This window comes from Crassostrea angulata, chromosome 10 (assembly GCF_025612915.1).
Source record: "Crassostrea angulata isolate pt1a10 chromosome 10, ASM2561291v2, whole genome shotgun sequence".
NCBI classification, from domain to species: domain Eukaryota; kingdom Metazoa; phylum Mollusca; class Bivalvia; order Ostreida; family Ostreidae; genus Magallana; species Magallana angulata.
This window is the reverse complement of record NC_069120.1, coordinates 10,656,673-10,676,290: the sequence shown is the minus strand read 5'-3', so window position 1 is coordinate 10,676,290 and position 19,618 is coordinate 10,656,673. Positions and strand designations below refer to the sequence as shown.

At 34.4% G+C, this 19,618-nt stretch overlaps 1 protein-coding gene and 1 pseudogene across 1 annotated transcript; one reads left to right on the top strand and one right to left on the bottom strand.

Annotated features, from left to right (window-relative positions):
- The first annotated feature begins 148 nt into the window (after window positions 1-148).
- LOC128165829 (uncharacterized) lies at window positions 149-4,144 on the top strand. Its single transcript, XM_052830679.1, has 9 exons — window positions 149-298; window positions 436-1,207; window positions 1,514-1,715; window positions 1,878-1,907; window positions 2,400-2,476; window positions 2,636-2,703; window positions 2,817-2,919; window positions 3,153-3,183; window positions 3,987-4,144. The coding sequence occupies exons 1-9, from the start codon at window positions 235-237 to the stop codon at window positions 4,137-4,139; spliced, it is 1,500 nt and encodes a 499-aa protein (XP_052686639.1). The 5' UTR covers window positions 149-234; the 3' UTR covers window positions 4,140-4,144.
- Window positions 4,145-4,626: 482 nt separating this feature from the next.
- LOC128165830 (L-threonine ammonia-lyase-like) lies at window positions 4,627-7,223 on the bottom strand (annotated as a pseudogene).
- Between the last annotated feature and the right edge of the window lie 12,395 nt (window positions 7,224-19,618).

The window sequence follows — 19,618 nt, the reverse complement described above, 5'->3', positions numbered from 1 at the left end:
AACATTTAAATGATTTAAAAACTAGTCTCCAAAAAAAGCGCATAAATAACTAAAATGTTTATTTTTCTTTATCTCTGTTAATTTCATGTATATTACTTTATGATATTGGTTATACTGGTATCGTTTTAAACGTTATAACATAGGTATATACTTTTTTGGTATATATTCGGTTATTTAGCTCAATGTTTACCAAAGGGGCGAGGTAATCCGAATGTGGTGGTCAATGTAAACAACATGGCTTCCACTAAAACATTCGACATGTCAATGCTTCACAAAGAACTGAAACGTCCACTTAACCGTAAGATTTTTAGAATGCAGTCTTTTACTACTTAAAATATAGTTTCAGTCAATCCTTACCATGATTATGCAACAGCACTGTTTCAGACATGTTTGTTCACATACAAAACTGAAAGTTTAAATGATTTTACATTGTAGCGAATCAAGGAAAAAATCCCCAACAGCGGTATACTATAGAGGAATTTCATAACAGAAGTAAATTATTCCCATGTACACAAACAAACAAACTCTTTCAAAAGAGTCCAAACCCTTCAGTTCAAGATGGGAAGCAGGAAACCAACGAACTAAAACTGATATCACACCGTCCTCCATCAGCAGCGAAAAAATCTAACAGGGTGCAAAGTGCAAAATGCAGAATAGAAGGAAACTGGAAACTAGACAACAATGACAGTAACCACGGACTGTCTCACTCAAAGTTAAATTCTAGTCATCTCAAATCAGCCTCCAACAACAAAGGAAAAGACAGTTACTGTAGTGAAGATCATGATAAACAAATAATTCCATTTCATGGAAAACCTATGCCCGTTTTTGATGTTGGTGACAATGCTCCATTTCCTACGTACAATTTTCAAGAGAAGAAAAATATGAAATATGTTGGCAAATATGACAAGCCTTTTACATTTAAAAACGAAGGAAATTTGATTGACTTTAAGGAATATGTAACTGTTCCTGATGAAGAAAATCAGCCAGCTGTTAAAGTAAAAGCAAGACCTTCATCTGCAAAATGCTCAAGGGTAAAAACAGACAACACAGAAAATATCATACCTGTTGTTTTTAACTTAGCCACAAACCAGCAGGTGTATGGTGAAGAGACTGATTCAAAATGTAGTTCAAATCAAGAAACCTGTTATAAATTAGCAACCAGTGATGGTTTGTTAAATAAATTCCACAAGGAGGAAGGAATTAAAAGGTATATATATCCTACCATAAAGTGTCAACAGATTTAAATGTGTATGTAAAAAATATATATATATATATTTTTAAATTTAGCAATGTATCACCAGGTGACTAGGTTTAAAAAAAAACGTGGTGGTTCAGAAATACTCTGAATGATAAATTTTGTGAATTCTTATTCAAACATTTTGTTACATAGAAATCACAAAAAATCAACCTGTAAAATTATCAATATTTATAGTTTGCAAGTTTAGAATTGTAAAATAATGTCTTGGTATACATTTTGGTAAATGAAATATTTTGTTTTAACCTTGATAAATAGATCAACACCACAAAGTCTGGATGATATCATGCCATGGTTATCAGATTGCTACACAAAAGAGGACCTTGGTATTGACCCCTCACGCTGTTTGGTTTTTCTACCATCCCTCAGTGCTAACAGCTACAAAGATTTACCTGTGGTTCCCTCTCCTCAATCAGCTAAAGAAGATCTGCCATACAAGGAAAAAGTCAAGCCTCCATTAGTAAGACTTTGGTCATTCATTAAAATCTATAAACTGACATGTACCATCATTTGTAATTGCACTGTTGAAGTTAAAGGCATAACAATGTTCCTACAATTGTTTGTAACAAGTTTTTACCTTTTTTACCTTTTCTCATATTGATGCATGTAATAATTTTTGCAGGTTAACAAAAAATACAGTCATCCATCATGGGTAAGTTTTCATCATACTGATGAAACTGTTATTAAATGGTTCATTAAATTTCATTTCCTTAAATAATTTCTACAAAGTTAAAACTGAATTTCTACATGCATATATATGTATACACATTTTAAAATAGTGTGAGTTCAAGACTAACTGGAGTGATTTATCTCCTTTTCAGGTTTGTGTGCTTTTCCATATCATTTTTTTATATATATATATATACAATGTGTACTGTAGAAGCACATATATATTTTCATTTGGTTAAAATGTCATTTTTTTAAACCAAATACAATTTTGTTGGCATTTGATTTTGTCATATTGTAATCCCTAAAAAATATCGCATATGAACTCTGTATTTATTGATACTTGGTTAAAAAATTTGTCATGGATTTAATTTAATTGATTTATACTGCCAATGAAATATTTCGGGTTCTACAGTAATTAGCATGTTATTACCTTGGTAAACAAATTATTAGCAGTTGCATATGTCCTCTTTGATAGAAAAAGAAACACAGAGTTGATGACTGGGCATGCAGCCATACTAAACCAGAGTCAACATGCTATGGCTTCGATTATGGGTATTAATTATGATGCAACATAGCAATTAAAAAGAATATTAAAAATGAATATTTAATAAATATATACCAGTATAGACAATTATTCTTTATGGAAAGTGATTCAAATTGTGAAAATATGATAAGAATTATGTTGATGAAAATTTGTTATTCAATTTCAAGGATAATGGAGACGAGAACAGCTGCTGTAATACGCAAAGAAATTGAAGATCTCGAAAATCTAATGAAAGGTGAGAGAAGTTCAAAAAATATCATATACTGGTAAAAAATACCATACTTTAAGTGCAGCAAAAAAGATATGATCTTTTTACTTTCAACATAAACATATTATCTATACATCCAGGGATTGGTAACATGGACAGTGACTGTATGATGGTTAGGTATCAAGCTGAGATCGAAAAGTTCAGACAGACATACAGGGACACCATGGCTCTAGTCCCAGACAGGTAAGATTTACATGGTCAATTCTTACTTTTAAAATTCCCTGAGCATTGATTAGCATAAGTAGAAATATAGAAACATATCTTTATAATCAGTTGAATAAACACAAGCAATGATAATGTAGTTATACGTGTATATATAAAAGTATTACTGTTTCCTTATACAGAAATGGTTTCATACATACACATGATGTACATTGTATATGTATGATTCATGATTTCTTTCTATTCCTTTCTAGACTCCTCCATTCCCCAGTACCAGTAGACACGGTAAGCTTATACAAAATGGTATAGGTGTACACAATCTTGACAATAACAAAACATGTGTATAATTGTGTTCAACTACAGTCAAACTTTGTTATCTCAAACTAGAAAAAACTGTTTAAAAATTTCGAGATATCCAAGTATTTGAAATATCGAGGGTAAAATACATAAAAAATAAATGCTTGGGACTTACAAATCACATTGACATATCCATTGTATCAGTGTTTGAGATATCAAAGTTCAACTGTATATACATTTTGCCTATTGAAAGGCCCCTCAAAAAATTCATATAATCATTTGGTTTCATTTGACTGTATGCCAACATGGTGATGTCAATAAACCAATTGAATAACCCAACACAAGTTTGTTTTTTTCATTTACATGTATTCTTTTATTGTATTACATGTACATACGTTGTTCAAGCATTTTCTTTCAAAATTGTAAGCAATATACATGTTAAAGATTGACAAACATTCAGAATTAATTTTTACATGGAAATTAAAGTTGAAACGATTTCAAAATTTTCATTGTATGACATGCAAGACATCACAATTAGAAACTGCTTCTCATGTTTATACACGTACCGTGTGATTTTGTTGAAAATTCTGTTTTAAAGGAGGTACATTCTACCATTGATCACTCATCTCAAACTGAAGAAATTTTTTTTTTTTAAATGTTGAAATACAATTATTTTGATACAAGTATGTTGCTTATTAATTACGTAAGTTTGGACACAAAAATGTAGTAGAATGTACTGATGAATGCATTGAGTGCATGTTTGTATATTGAAAATGAATTGATACTTTCAGTTTGGACTCCGGCAGTTCTATCGGGAACACGATGAGATCATGCTTGAAATACGACGCCAACACTCTCTGTGTATTCAGGAGCTTGCGCAGTTAGAGACAGAAGTAGAAATTGAGAGTGACAGAAAGTACTTTAAGCACGTGATTCCTAACTGACCAATCATCAATAGTCACGTTGAAGAGCTTCTTGTCATTGATTGGTCCCAAATTGAATTTATTAATCAAAAAATTACAATATGCGGTTTTAGACACTTCTCCAGGTGAACACTTTATAAAAGTGGTTTAATGTTAATTGGTGCTAGGTTTCACATTTCCATTCATCTTTGATCATTTCATCGCAATTAGTTTTTATGAATACAAATAAATAGCATTGTTTGATGTACAATGTAGGTTCGTGTTAAAAAATATACTAGAAAGATAAAATTTCACAATAATTAGAAATAGATGCTTTATGATTAATCTTTAAATAGTTTATTTCCATTCTGTTATTATGCATATTTTTACATATAAATGTATCTTTCACTCTTATTTTGTACAGATATATTTTTGTTATTTTATTTACAGCAAGAATCTCAATTAGTGCCAAATGTGCTTTATAATTAAGTTTTAATATGGCTTTAATAATAAATAGATCTTTATATGTTATCTTTTCTTATTGTGGTATATTCCCCTCCAGTGCCTGTATCAATTTATTGGTATCGATATTGCCACCGGAAATTACGCAAACAATATTTCCGCTGAGTCTGTCGGAAAACTTTTCAGACAGGGCGGCGGCCACAGTTGCAGCACCGGCGCCCTCTGCTACCACTCTGTTTCTTTCTGCGAGCAACTTAACAGAGTCCGCAACTTCTTGTAACGTAACAACTAATGAGTCATCCACAAGGTTGCTTACGAGCGGCCACATTGAATCCAGCACCGACTTTCCTCCCATACCATCCACAAAGCTCGCAATGTAGTTAAAGGTAGATGGCTTCCCCAGATCGAGTGACAATTTTAGAGGAGCGGCGGTTTCCACTTCACATGCGTACACCTTGGCGCTTGTTCTGAGGGATTTTACGGCAGACGATACTCCAGATATTAGACCACCCCCGCCGTATGGACAAATGACCACGTCAACGTCTGGCAAGTCCTCGACGATCTCTAGACCAATGGTACCATTTCCTATGATAAAAAAAACATGATTTATGTCCCAGTCACACTTAACTAAAAACATTAACGGACTTCCAACAAATGAAAAGACTACTACTTGAAGCAATCCGTCGGATTTCCGTAGTTTATGAAAGCCATTTCCGCCGCCGCCGCTGTTGTAGATTCTTTAATAAGTAGTGTATTGTAGCGTACAAAGCTGACAACATGCGTACGATTACCGGCATTTTTCCGCACACTCAGTGACCAGTTAGTACATTTCACCGTTTGCAATTGAGTAACGAATTAGAATCAATTGCAGTTTAACCGATGGCGCAACGCATGGGAAACGGACAAAACGACGTTCGAACGATAAACTAATGGTTGTGTATCGGTAACGTCAAAGCAAGTTCGATTAAGGGTTTTCTCGGCCGATAGTTAGGTTATAAACTTGGGTCCAACGGACTTCAACGGAAACCAAATGGTCAAATACAGAAAAGGACGCGTGCACTTTCCATACTAAACGCAGGCAAAACCAAAAAGTATCCTTGCTCTAAGTGTACAAATGAGTCCAGTGGTTTACGTTACAAGTAATAGTTTAAATATGCTAAAACATTCTGGACAGAAAGGGGACAGAAAGGACTTCAGCAAACTTCCATGTTTCCAAGAATGCATTCACCGAAAAAGTAAAAAAAAAAAAAAACGCACACAAAAGGAAACGAACAAATGAAAAAATGCCATAATTTGGACGTCCATTAACGTTATCCGGTGAAGCGCGACTGAGCCTATACAGTCTTGATCGACATGATAAGACCCTACCCTCTCGTTATCTATGAAGTTCTTACGTTTTGCATGATCCGTCTTTTTAAAACTATGTTTGTTCATTGCGATTCAGTTCGTACATTGTCAAACAAATGGTCGTATCAAAGTTTGTTCATTGCGATTCAGCTCGACAATTGTCAAACGAATGGTCGTATCAAAGTTTGTTCATTGCGATTCAGTTCGTACATTGTCACACGAATGGTCGTATCAAAGGTTTGGTGCTGCTTATTGAATCGATAGAGAGACCGAGGCACTTACCTGCGATAACAGCGGGGTCACACACAGGGTGGATAAACTTGCCCTTCATTCCCTCATACTGGTGAGTTTGAATTACTTCCCACCATTGGTCAAACGGTACTTTAACAATATTTCCACCAAGTCGTTTAATTGCGTCCAGTTTCGTGACGGGTGCGTGGTCAGGGACGACTACATTACAGGGAATCCCCCTTTCTCTGGCGTTCCAAGCGAGGCCTTGGGCAAAGTTCCCGGCACTGGCCGTGTACACCCCATCCTTCAGTTCTTCTGAAGATAAATTTGCTAAGGCATTCCCTGCTCCTCTGATTTTGAAAGATCCAATTGGTTGTAAATTCTCCAATTTGAGATATATCTGTCAGTATAAAAAATAAACGGGAACATCTTATGTATGTATATGATATTGTCCGACTGAATATTTAGAATCACTACTGTCTATTAATAACTGATGACTTTTACTAGGACAGAGTTTATTCATTTAATTTAATTTATTTCAATCATTTAAAAATAACACACATCTCTCTCTCTCTCTCTCTCTCTCTCTCTCTCATTAAAATACACACGACGTGTAACTGTTATTTATGAGCGTCTGGGTTGTGAGAAACTTTTTCTTCTTCTATTTTTTGTGACCCCTATTGGATTCCATACTTGGTTAAAACGTGCGAAATAAAGCTACTTACTCAGGGTATTTTAGTATTAATTGTGTAATAATTTATATTGAATTTAATCAGTACCAAATAGAGCGCCCCATTGCTATTTTTGCAACGATTTAAATGTTAAAATTTGGTCTAGTCGCGCGCCGCTACAGGTCCTCGTCCCCGTAATATGCTTATTAATATTCAGTATAATTTACCTGCTTGCCCGGTACATTGTAGTTGAGAGGAATGAGCGGCGTGCGTATGATAGACTCCTCTATGTTGTCTTTAGCCGCTGTGATACTTTGAAAGGGAATATTATCCGTAGGCGTTCTGAGATCCATGTTCCGGGAAGTGTAGGTCCATAGTGCAATCCTATTAAATTGGCGCGAAAATTTGAAAACATTTAGCTGCTATTCAAACATCTTTAGGGAACAGTTTGGATTCTTAAAAACTTTCCATTCCGGCACTTCTTTTAAATCTCTCGGGCATTTCGTTGTTTTACTGATTCTTTTAACATGTTAAGCAGTTGTAGGTTCAGATACGGAGGTAGGTAGTTCATAAACTTCTTGAACGCCCTTAAGTCCCACCATCAAAAATCAACCAAACTAAAAGATAAACCTGGCTATTACAAATTATCCCGTTATAAAGTGTTATTTTCTCGATTTTACGAGTAAGTTGTCTCGTTATATACAAAATTGATGCAATTACAGAATTTGAAACGTACTACCATAACTTCAAAACGAACCGTACTGTTTCCCTTAAGAAAAAAACCGTACCATGCAAGAAACAAACCGTTCTGTTCGCAAAACAAACATACCATTTAGAATACGATCTGTGCTGTTCACAAATCGAAAGAAATTTAAAGTACTGTTCAGAAACGAATTGAACAGTACAAAAAGCGTGCAATGATAACTTGCGTAAATCCCGCCCCAAAACAACCATAGATGCTTACTGTACGGTAAAAACTACAATAATGATGGTAACGACTTAACGCCATGACGTATTTGATGCAACGAATCCTTTTAGGTTCAACTGAAATAAATGGAAACCATGTTAATGCACACGGATGACCATTTATTATGCTTTAATAATGTTAATAAGTAAACATTGATCGCTCAGTTAACGAATGCGTATGTTATTTATCACATCATCGTCCTAGAAAAAGTTAGAAAACATAATAAATAACTAGACACTTGTTGCAATAGCAACAAAAAGGTCTTCCGTTCCTCATGAATTAATCTGCATAAAAAATCCATTTATCTTGTAAACAGAAAATGGCTGTACTATGTACATTTTGTCTTTCCTCAAAGTTTGGATGTTCAAGTTTTTGTTAGTTATGATATCTCGTTGAAAAAAAGTTTTTGTCTCGGGACATGAAACGAACAAACGAAAGTGATTTAAAAAATGGAAAGTATAAATATTAGTACATTTACCTACGGTACGTTACCGTTCATCACATTGAGTAAAACGTTTAAAAAAAGTTAAAATAAAAAAAAAGTTTTATTGCTTGAACGTTTCTAGTAATAACCGGAAGTGACGTAAGACCAAATGAAACCCGTAATACACAAATTAAATCAATGTCCATTATCTATAGAAGTTTTGTGTCTTGATCTAACACAGTTTCTGAGATCTTATTCATACTTTGTTTTAAAAAAAAAGGGTACCTGAGATATTTGAGATGTCTCACCGGAAGTAGAACTATTTTTTAACATGTGTAGATGACCATTTTGTATTTCTATAGCTAAAATGTTACTTCAATGCTAAAACACCAAAATATTTCTAAAAAATCAAAATTGGGTGTACTTCCTGTGACGACCGGAAGTTACGCCGGATTAAACAAAATAGTGTTAACACATGCACATACATTGGTCTATCTTCCCACAAAGTTTGGTTGTTCAAGTTGTTACCGTTTTTGAGATCTCGTGGAAACAGGTTTTTTGTCTCGGGACAGGAAACGGCCAAACGGAAGTGTTCAATGTAAATTGTATTTAACATTTCTTGTATACTTGCCTTTTGTACATTATTTTTCATTTATCTAACTAAACATATCAAAGAAAAACAGATAAACTGATAAACAGCTCGATTTGTTTGAACTTTTCCGGTGTGGACCGGAAGTGACGGAAGACAAAATGAAACCGGTTAAACACATCTTCAATCAAATGTCTATCATCCACGAAAGATTTGTGTCTTGATCACTTATAGTTTCTGAGATCTCGCGGGTACAAAATGTGTTTTAAAGAAGCTTCCTGAGATGATTGAGATATCTCACCGGAAGTAGAAATTTTTTGTTGATTTAAAATTACATAGATAACTTATATGTAGATTTATACTTATATATTAAATTTGTGGAAAATGAATTTATTACATGAAATGACTATTTTTGAAGTGCTTCCGGTGACAACCGGAAGTAACGACGAACAACACAAAAGTGTTTAAACACATCTACATACACAGGTCTATTATCGTACAAAGTTTGGTTGTTCAAGTCTTTACCATTCTTGAGATCTCGAGGTGACAAGCTTTTTCGTTGCAGGACAGGAAACGGACGACCGGAAATGATTTTTGAAAAAATGAAAAAAACGTCCCTAGCGTTTATCATTTCCTATTACTCCTGAAAATTTCAAGGAAATACATCCTGTCATCTCTGAGAAAATCGGGGAAAAAAATAAGAATAATAATAATAACTAGACACGATCTCGTTGCGAGCAACGAGGAGGTCTTCCGTCCGCTGAAGACGGAAGACCCTAATAATAAAAGACTGTTTTTGTCTAAATCTTAATTAAAGAGTGTTTTTCAACTTGTACTATAGTCCAACACCCTTTTATGTTGAATATTTTAGTTAGAAAACTAGATAAAACGGAGAGAAAGAACAAATCTTGGCTCCGGCGAGATTAGAACACACAGCCTTTGCAGGTGTCTCAAAACATGGCTGACGCGAAATAATTCCCGAATTTGTCTTTGAATTTTGGAAGTTTCCACCCGGGAGAGTAGCTGAGTTTTTGTATGAGATGAAAAACAACGTGTAAGATGTCTGACTATTCAGGTTTGGTAACAGTGTGAGGTCATTTGAAATATTGATGCGTGTTTGTGTCTGGAGGGGGGTGGGGGGTGAAAAGACCCGAGCTTGATTTTCGTCTTAAAGGTCATATGAAACGATTTGTAACACTATGATTTTCTTTCATGAATATAAAGCTTGGTATAAACAAATGTTAAAATACATGATGTAAGATTTTTTTGCCTTTGCATTACTGAGAAATAACCGTGAAAACTGAGCACCTGAAAAAATTCTTGCCCGCTTATCGTTCTTGATTTTGTGGATTTATGACGTCACAAAGACCCACCGATGTAAACAATGCATTAAAACTAGTGTAATTTTACAGTAGTTTATCGATTAAATTTTAGTAATTTTTGCATATATGAACGTGTCTTTCTTTTCAAATGAGATCATTTGATTTCGTAGTAGCCTACAGATGACTTACTTTTAATTGGTCGTTAATGAATAAATCTAATATCAGCTTCTCACAAAAGTAAAATCATGATGAAGATCCCGTTCTGGAGTGGAAATTTAACGAAAGAAATGCTCAAACATTTACAGCTGATTAATGAATTATCCTTATCCTTTTGAAATAGAAACATCATTTTCTTCTTCGGTACGTATAATGATTGAGCTACATTTAAAGGGAATTAAAGCATTTAAATTGATTTGATTTATTTTGTCACATAAAAAAGTATATAAGGCAGAGGGTGCTGGTCACTTCGCCCCAAACCAAAGCGCCCCATGCACGAGCGCCCCAAATTTTTTTTGGAACGCCCCAAGTACAATTCACGAGCGCCCCAAGTGTATGTCACGAGCGCCCCAAATGTTATTTTTTTATGGGTCCTTTTTTATGATTAATTTTTTTCACGTGTTTGTCACGAGCGCCCCAAATGTTGTTTTTTTATGGATCCTTTTTTATGTTAATTTTTTCCATGTGTATGTCACGAGCGCCCCAAATGTTTTTTTTTCATGATGACATCTTTTCACATACGAGCGCCCAAAAGTAATAATTGGAATGTTATGAGCAACCCAAATTTCCAAATGCTCCGAATGTTTAATCATATGTTATTGTTTTTTTTTTACGAGCGCCCCAAAATAAGTTTCGTTATAAAATAGTATGAATGTACAAGTGCTACACAAATTGCTATTCTTGCTTCTTCTTATTTTTTTTTGGGGGGGGGGAGGTTAAGTTTCGATGTAGTTTTCGAGTCATAAGCTATTAATGTTATTTTTTTTAAATTTCTTTTTTTTGGAGCGCTCCAAAATAAGTTTTATTTATTTTCTATCTCTGCTTAACAAAACATTAATTTAAAATATTTAATTTGAAATTATTATTTTTGTATTTATTTTAATTTTATTTAGCACGGTCATACTAATATGTAATTTTAGGAAACTCTTGCAACCAATTTAATTAGAGAATCTATAATAAATTTTGTTCGGATCTTTAATATACCTAAGTCTACCTAAACATATTGCCCTGTTTGGTGAGGTCTCTTTAGTTCAGATTTTTTAGAATCTCGAAAATATATCTGCATTTAATCATTCACATTCTATCGACTAAAGATAAAACATTCAGAAAGAGGGGGGGGGGGGGGCGGGGGTCGTAATATTTTAAGTTAACAAATGTTCATATACAGATATTAACAGAATCTTTATATAAATGTTTCTTGATGTTTACGCCAAAAGAATTTACAAATAAAGACAATTTGAAGAACCTACAACTATGCATACCTTTTAACTGGATACTTGTTTCGAAATTCGAATCATAAGAACAAACTAGACACGATCTCATTGCGAGCAACGAGGAGGTTTTCCGTCCGATTTTTAGAAGAGGAAATGACCTTGACTTTTATCTTCATCAACGAAACATATCAGGAAATGCAGATGTGATCTTAAAGAGCGATGGATGAAGGATTATACACCCCGTTGGATCCCTAATTTGAAGGACCAGCCCCATATATTTCATATTAAATAAGAGGTCTTTTGACCTAATAACACGTCTAATAACCTGTAATAAAAAGAAACCAAAGAAAAAAAAGAGGGTCTTCCTTTGTAAACGGAAGACCCTAATAACAATAAGAATAGAAGGGTCTTCCGCTGAAGACGGAAGACCCTAATAATAAAAGACTGTTTTTGTCTGAATCTTAATTGAAGAGTGTTTTTCAACTTGAACTTTAGTCCAAAAACCCTTTAATGTTGAATATTTTAGTTAGAAATTAAATAAAAAGGAGAGAAAGAAATAGAGAGAAAGAACAAATCTTGGTTCCGGCGAGATTAGAACACACAGCCTTTGCAGATGTCTCAAAACATGGCTGACGCGAAATAATTCCCGAATTTGTCTTTGAATTTGGGGCGTTTCCGCCCGGGAGAAGAGCTGAGTTTTTGTATGAGATGAAAAACAACGTGTAAGATGTCTGACTATTCAGGTTTGGTAACAGTGCGAGGTCATTTGAAATATTTATGCGTGTTTGTGTCTGCACCCCTGCGAATGTGTTCGGAATGTTTTCTTTATCGTTGCTAAGTAAGTAATAAATCCAGAGGTGCTCGAATGAAAGTTCACGAGACTTCACCGATATTTGTTCACTTCCTGTGAAATTTCGAGCGGAAGTATAAGTGTTCGGATAATATTCTCAAAATACGTAAGTACTGGTCGTTTTTCATATCACATCCTACTATGATTTATGTTAAAACAGGAAAAGCTTTCAAGATGTATGTCTTATTTTACCATCTAGCAGTTATTTATATTAAACGATAATATTCAGAACAGAGTTATCGTTCGTGTTCAAACACGTGTAGAGTGACCATTGGGTTGCTTTATAAAATCATAGCCATGTTTGATGATTGTGGTGTGCAATACCATGTTTTAAAAAAAATAGTGGGTGTCTGTTTTGCATTAAAACTTAGTATATCGAGCCATTTTCAAGGAACATTCTGCATAAAATGGTATAGTCTGTTTCACTATTGATGTTATTACTAGGTCAGGCGCGGATCAAAAATTAATCCTCAGGAGGGATCTCTTTTAAACATGTTAGTTGTTGCAACAGCAAACAAAAACTAATTTTTGTATAGTCACATTTATTTCTAGAACACATTTTATTCACCAATTAATGAAGATAAAGTTTAAAATCAATAAACCTCTAGATTTTATATTTGACTACCTATATTAAGAACCTAGATACATGTACTGTGAAATAGACTTTATACACGAGGTACGATTTTTACTGCGAAACTGAAAGGGTAAAATAAAACCACGTGGTCTAAAATTTGAATGACAATAACATTCGCAGGGGTGTCTGGAGGGGGGGGGGGGGTGAAAAAACCTGAGCTTGATTTTCGTCGTAAATAAATCGAAAATAGAATTTTGAGGTGTGGATCTCGGATTCGGTCATTACATGTAGTACAGTAATCTAGAATTGAACTAGGTTGAAAATAAAGGTTCAAGATGAAAGATCCAGTAAAATCAGGCCAGAAAAACTAAATGATTTTCTGAATAGGAGGGGGGGGGGTCGGTGCGTGTACTGTGTAAATTTAATTTTCCGGTATAGGCAATAAGCGCCGTTTAATCTCAGGAATTTCGACTTGATTGTTCAATCCGCTGCATATTTGGCAGACAATAAGAATGGTGTCCGAGGTTCATTTTCACGAATTTTCATTAGGATTGAGTGAAGGGCTTGGGAGTTATGATTATTTTTTACAGTACATGTCAATCACGACAATTGAAACTCAAATGCCAAAAACTTCATAACTCTGTTAATAATGAACGAATTGGTCTGGTAATTAGTACAGTAATCTAGAATGGTAATTAGTTGAAGTTAAAGGCCCAAGATCAAAGATCAAGTAAAATCGGGCCAGAAAAACTAAATGATTTTATGAATGGGGGGGGGGGTCGGTCGGTGACTTCTATATTAAACGTAGACTATTAAATTCTAAATATCACAAATTACACAATTTCTAAACAATATACATATGTTAGAACAATGTATAAGCGTTGTTTGAAAGATGTAACTATTGATTTTTTAACATCTGTTTATCTTAGGCTCAAACACTCATAAACGGCTGGTCAGTTTTCAAACCTTGTCGCAGTCACCCGTTCGTTTGTATAGTTACGTGTATAAACTTTGGAGGTTTTTCTTAATCCCAGACAGGCAACAGATTTGTATCAGTATATAGACATGCACAAAAAAAGTCCACCATCTTTAATTTTAGCGTTGACTTCCAATCAGTATGAAGACAATCATTAAGCAATGAATTTCAAATTATTTGAATCCATAACTTGAAATAAATACATGTATATTTTTTGGACGCCAATGTACATTTAGCCTCTATCCAATTTACTGCATGTTACCTGTACAAGTACTTTAGAGAGAGAGAGAGAGAGAGAGAGAGAGAGAGAGAGAGAGAGAGAGAGAGAGAGAGAGAGAGAGAGAGAGAGAGAGAGAGAGAGAGATTTTCTAGTTTTTTATAGTGTTTAGGGAATCAGTATATCAGCAACGAATGTCAATAAACGCATGCATACATGCAAGCGTGTATCTATATATGTGAACAAATACTAATCAGTCCTCCTTTTAAGGTCATGTAGAATAACGTTGGTGCATTGCTAAATGTTGTGTGCATACAGTCATTGAGATGGCGGCATTTCTTTGATGCCGGCAAAGCGACCCAGTGAACTCTAATGCGGTCGTACTGCAGGGGCGCTTCGGCGGCATGTCTTTGATGGCGGCGATGCGAACTGCTGACAAAAACGTGCTCTATATTTGTACTAAAAAAACTGTTATTATTTTTATTTATGATAAAAATAAAACGGAAAACAATAAAAACCATCATTTTAAAGGTAAAATCGTTAAACAAAAGAAAATTAGGGAAGAACAAATAATCGGCACTCGGGGATGGAACCCGGGTCGCCTGGGCACAAGTCCAACACTCTAACGACTGAGCTACGCGGACTCTCGCTTCAGAACTTTTGAACTCAAAATCTCGGGAATGCCTGGATCGATTTTAACACGAATTTCATATTCTGAAGTGTTTTAAGCGTCTCTATCGAATAAAAACATTAATAAAATTCAAATCTAAAAATTTGAAAAATTAAGGTTTTTCATTTTCTTCCGGTGACGACCGGAAGTGACGGCGGACGTTCGGATATGCAAAGGGCACTGCGGCCGTTCACTCTCTACCTTCTCTGAAAATTTGAAGTTTCTATCGTAAATACTTTTTGAGAAAAATTGTGAACAAGCAAAAACGTAAAATCTTTAATATCTCGGTACCGGAAGTGACGATCAAAAAAAGCCCGTGTACTTTTCTTACAAATTTTGTCATGAATAAGATCTGAAAATTTCATGAAAATTGGCTGAGGCATTTTTGAGAAAACGTGACAGAAAAAAAAAAACAATAAAAATAATAGTGAAAAAGAAACAAAGCAATAACAATAAGGTCTTCCGTTGGAAACGGAAGACCTTAATAATAACTAGACACGATCTCGTTGCGAGCAACGAGGAGGTCTTCCGTCCGATTTTTAGAAGAGGAAATGACCTTGCCTTTTATCTTCATCAACGAAACATATCAGGTAATGTAGATGTGATCTAAAAGAGCGATGGATGAAGGATTATACACCCCATTTTATTTCATATCAAATAAGAGGTCTTTTGATTTCGATACATTTTGTGTAAAAAGTTTAGAAATTTGTAACCGTTCTTGATTTATCTGGAAGAGATCATGGGAACGGATAACAAACACGTTTTGGTTGCAGATTGTTAATCACATTTTTTAGCGTATTTTGTTCAATATTGCTCCTTAGAATTGCTTTTTTTTTTAATTTTGGGACGTTGATGATAAATTTGGACTTTTGACCCCTTAAAATCCCTTATTACATAACATAGGAGTAAACAATTTTCATGTATAGGTACATAACATTTCGATTAACATAATTGCTTACGTAATGTATTACAAAATATTTCACGATTAAAAGTTATGATTAAAAGACCTTAGAACTCTATCGGCTCCTAATTTGAATAGCCAGCCCCTTTTTCGTGATATAAAAAGAAAGCTCTTGTCATTTTAAACACATTTTGTTCAACAAGTATGTAGAAATTATGTACCGTTCTCGAGATGTCTGGAAGAGATCGTTTTAAGGGCCGACCCTATAATTCCTTTTAGGGACCGGATAACAAAAAAATTTTGGTTGCAAACTGTTAACGATATTATTTGGAGCATCTTTTGTTCAACATTGCTTTTCAAAATTTCTCTCCACTTTCAGATATATAAGATCAAAATTTCGGACTGCTGGCCCCTTAAAATCCCTGAATACGTAACAAAGGAGTAAACAACTGTCATGTATAGGTACATAACGTTACGATAAACATAATTGCTTCTATAAAGTATTACAAAATATTTCACATTAAAAAGATATTATTAGAATACTTTAGAGCCCTGTCGGCCCTTAATTTAAAGGGCCAGCCCCTTTTCACTAATGTCAAATGAAAGTTCTTGACTTTTTAAAGTTTTTTTGTTCTATAAGTCTTAACAAAATACTTTTTAGAAAAAATATATCCAAAGAAAACCACAAAAAAATCATGACGCTTTTTATCTCAATTTTTAAGCTCAGGCGAGCTTCGGTGTTTTTTGTCACAGAACAATGAAAATGCTTCTGTCATATCCGCAAACATAGGTCTATAAACCCTGAAAATTTGAATCAAATATCTGTTTTCGTTTAGGAGAAAATCACCGGACAAGCCGACCCTCTAAAAATCGTAAAAACGTCAATATCTCTAAAACGGAAATGACGTCATCAATATAAAAAATTTCCAATAAGGTTCAGATCAATATGTGTTAGTTCTGAAAGTTTCATTAAAATCAGCCGAGCTGTTCCCGAGAACTCGCGTGCACAAAAATGCGTAAGAAAAAAAAAGAATAATAATAAGGGAAACAGAAACAAAGCAATAACAAGAAGGTCTTCCGTTGGAAACGGAAGACCTTAATAAAAAGAAACATTACAATCACTATAAGGTCTTCCGTTGGAAACGGAAGACCTTAACAAAACAGTAACTTGCGTTTAAAATCTTAAGGGGGATGTGCGGCCATTTTGTGCATTTGAGGATATGAATGTAAACATTTCTTGAACTGGCTTCTTTCTGCCCGAAACTGACCAAAAATGTTGCCAAAAGATATAAAAGCAATAAATAAGAGGTCCTACATGTCATTTTGTTTGCAAAGTAAGCATACAAGAACAGGACAATGCCTTTTTAATCACTAAGAACAGCTGTCGAACTGCGCAGGTACAGACTTATTTTGAAGATTAAATGATCTAAAAAAATCTGAAGGGGGTTCATTGGTGTCCTCTCTACAACCATTTGTTGAGAAAAAGTTTGAATTTTGCTCATTTAAGTTGTAACTTTGCCTCAAAATAGGGTACCCTATTTTTTATTAGTCGGCATGGGATCTATTTTAGAACAAGAAAAATCCAGTCAATACTTAAAACTCATGTGTCTTTGAAGACACACTGACGTTATATTTCCATAGAAAATAATAATAACCGTTTTTAATTTGATATACATGTACATCTCTATACCTCTCCCATGTCTGTTCTATGGGGATTTTTTAGTTCTATAAGTATGAAATAAAGTATATTCTTTTTAGAAATGGGATAGGGGTCCCAAAAAGTGATTGTCTTAAACTCAAAACGTTTACATCATATTTCAATGAAAATATATCTGCAATGTACCTCCATAGACACAGACAAATATGTCTTGGTGTTTTTGAGGCCCATTTTAAGAATAGGGTACATATGTACCTTAGTTTGAGACAAAGTTACAACTTAAATTATCAAATTTCAAACTTTTCCCCAACAAATGATTGTAAAGAGGACACCAATGAACCCCCTTCAGATTTTTTTCAGATTTTCAAATCTTCAAAATACGTCGGTACCTGCGCAGTTCGACAACTTATCTTATTGATTAAAAAGGCATTATTATGCCCCCCTTCGAAGAAGGGAGGGCATATTGCTCTGCTGCTGTCTGTCGGTCGGTCGGTCCACCAACAGTTTCCGTTCATTTTCTTTGCAAAGGATAAACATATTGAAATGAAATTTGGTATACTGGTTTATCATGATAATATCTAGGTCAAGTTCGATATTGGGTACGATCGAGCAATTTTCGACAGAGTTATGGCCCTTGGACTTAGAAAAATTCGAGTTATTTGCAGCTTCCGCTCATTTTCTTCGCAAAGGGTGCACATATTAATATGAAATTTGGTATGCAGGTTTATCTAAATAATATCTAGGTCAAGTTTGATTTTGGGTATGATAGAGCAATTTCCGCATAGTTATGCCCCTTGGACTTAGAAAAATTCCAAATATTTGCAGTTTACGTTCATTTTCTTTGTGGATGTTTCCAAGGGAGGGGGCATAAGTGTTTCAGATCTCTTGTTCTGTTCTTGTATTCATACTTTTCGAACAAAACGACATGTAGGACTTCTTATTTATTGCTTTTATATCTTTTTGGCAACATTTTTGGTCAGTTTCGGGCAGAAAGAAGCCAGTTCAAGAAATGTTCAGATTCTTATCCTCAAATGTACAAGATGGCCGCACATTCCCCAATAACCTTTGCAACAAATATTTTGGCAGTGTAACGTGTCGGGTTTCGGTCCGTGCCCGGTTTACCCGAGTTTTATAAAGAATGGGATAAGAATAAAAAAGTTCGTCTTAAGGAAAAATTAAATGCAACATATACAGATATATACTAGTATATATACATGTATATATATATATGTAGATAAATAAAGCCTTGGTACAGCAAAAAATACTTAAATCTTGGTACAGCAAAAAATACTTAAATCCTGTCTGAAGAGCCGACATGGCTGAAAGCGCTAACAGTAAACAATTTATTTAATTTGGACTGTCGCATTCTGTTTTATTTATTTAAGTATATATATATATATATATATATATATATATATATATATATATATATATATATATATATATATAGTTGGTTTTTTTTTTCAATATTAACCCACTGCCCTTGCAATCTGGCAAGGCAACTTGTCACCTTGCCACTTTGTCATTCAACCTGATACTTTATTAACTCTTCTCGCATGATCACCGGTGTGAGATTGGTTTTTCCAGTGTGAAACAGCAGTGTGAGATTTTTCAGTCTTACACTCTGTATTACTACGCCGCTTTAAAACATAAACAAACGTTGTCTGCTGTAGAAAAATGCAAAATGATGGATTGAGATTACCCATTTTGATCAATCAATTACAATCTATCGTATTTTTATTGGAAAAAAATTGTCGTAGGCTCTCAATTTTACTTGCACTATTTGAAGCACGTGGAGAGATAAACCAAAAGTAATCTTTTGAGCGTCATAACAGAAAGTTGTCAGGCATAGCCTTTTTAATGTAAAACTATGGGAGAAAAATAATCATTCATTATATACTTATATGGGATACTGAAATTCCACCTCTGGGCCAAGATTCGCCCTAGACCGTGAATCTTGTTCCCTCGGTGGAATTTCACTATCCCACGCATGATTGATTTCATCAGATTCTACGAATCAATTTACAGAATATGTAGCATCGATATTTTCAATATTCACACTAGGGAATCTGCTTTCAGCAATTACCCAAGGAATTGCTTCACACAGTATCTTCTTTTACGAAAATATTGGACATACAATTTGTGACAACATTTGGTAATCATTAAAATTTCATCCTGCCACACATCAGCGTTGAACATTAGCTAGCCAATCATGCTTTTAATACTTTCACAA

What these genes read in the sequence shown, in the direction of transcription:
- LOC128165829 (XM_052830679.1), top strand. Translation starts at nt 235, where the DNA reads ATGGCTTCCACTAAAACATTCGACATGTCAATGCTTCACAAAGAACTG. An exon ending in ACTGAAACGTCCACTTAACC is followed by an intron (nt 299 to 435) that starts GTAAGATTTTTA and finishes TTTACATTGTAG; the next exon opens with CGAATCAAGGAAAAAATCCC. An exon ending in CCCCAGTACCAGTAGACACG is followed by an intron (nt 3,184 to 3,986) that starts GTAAGCTTATAC and finishes TGATACTTTCAG; the next exon opens with TTTGGACTCCGGCAGTTCTA.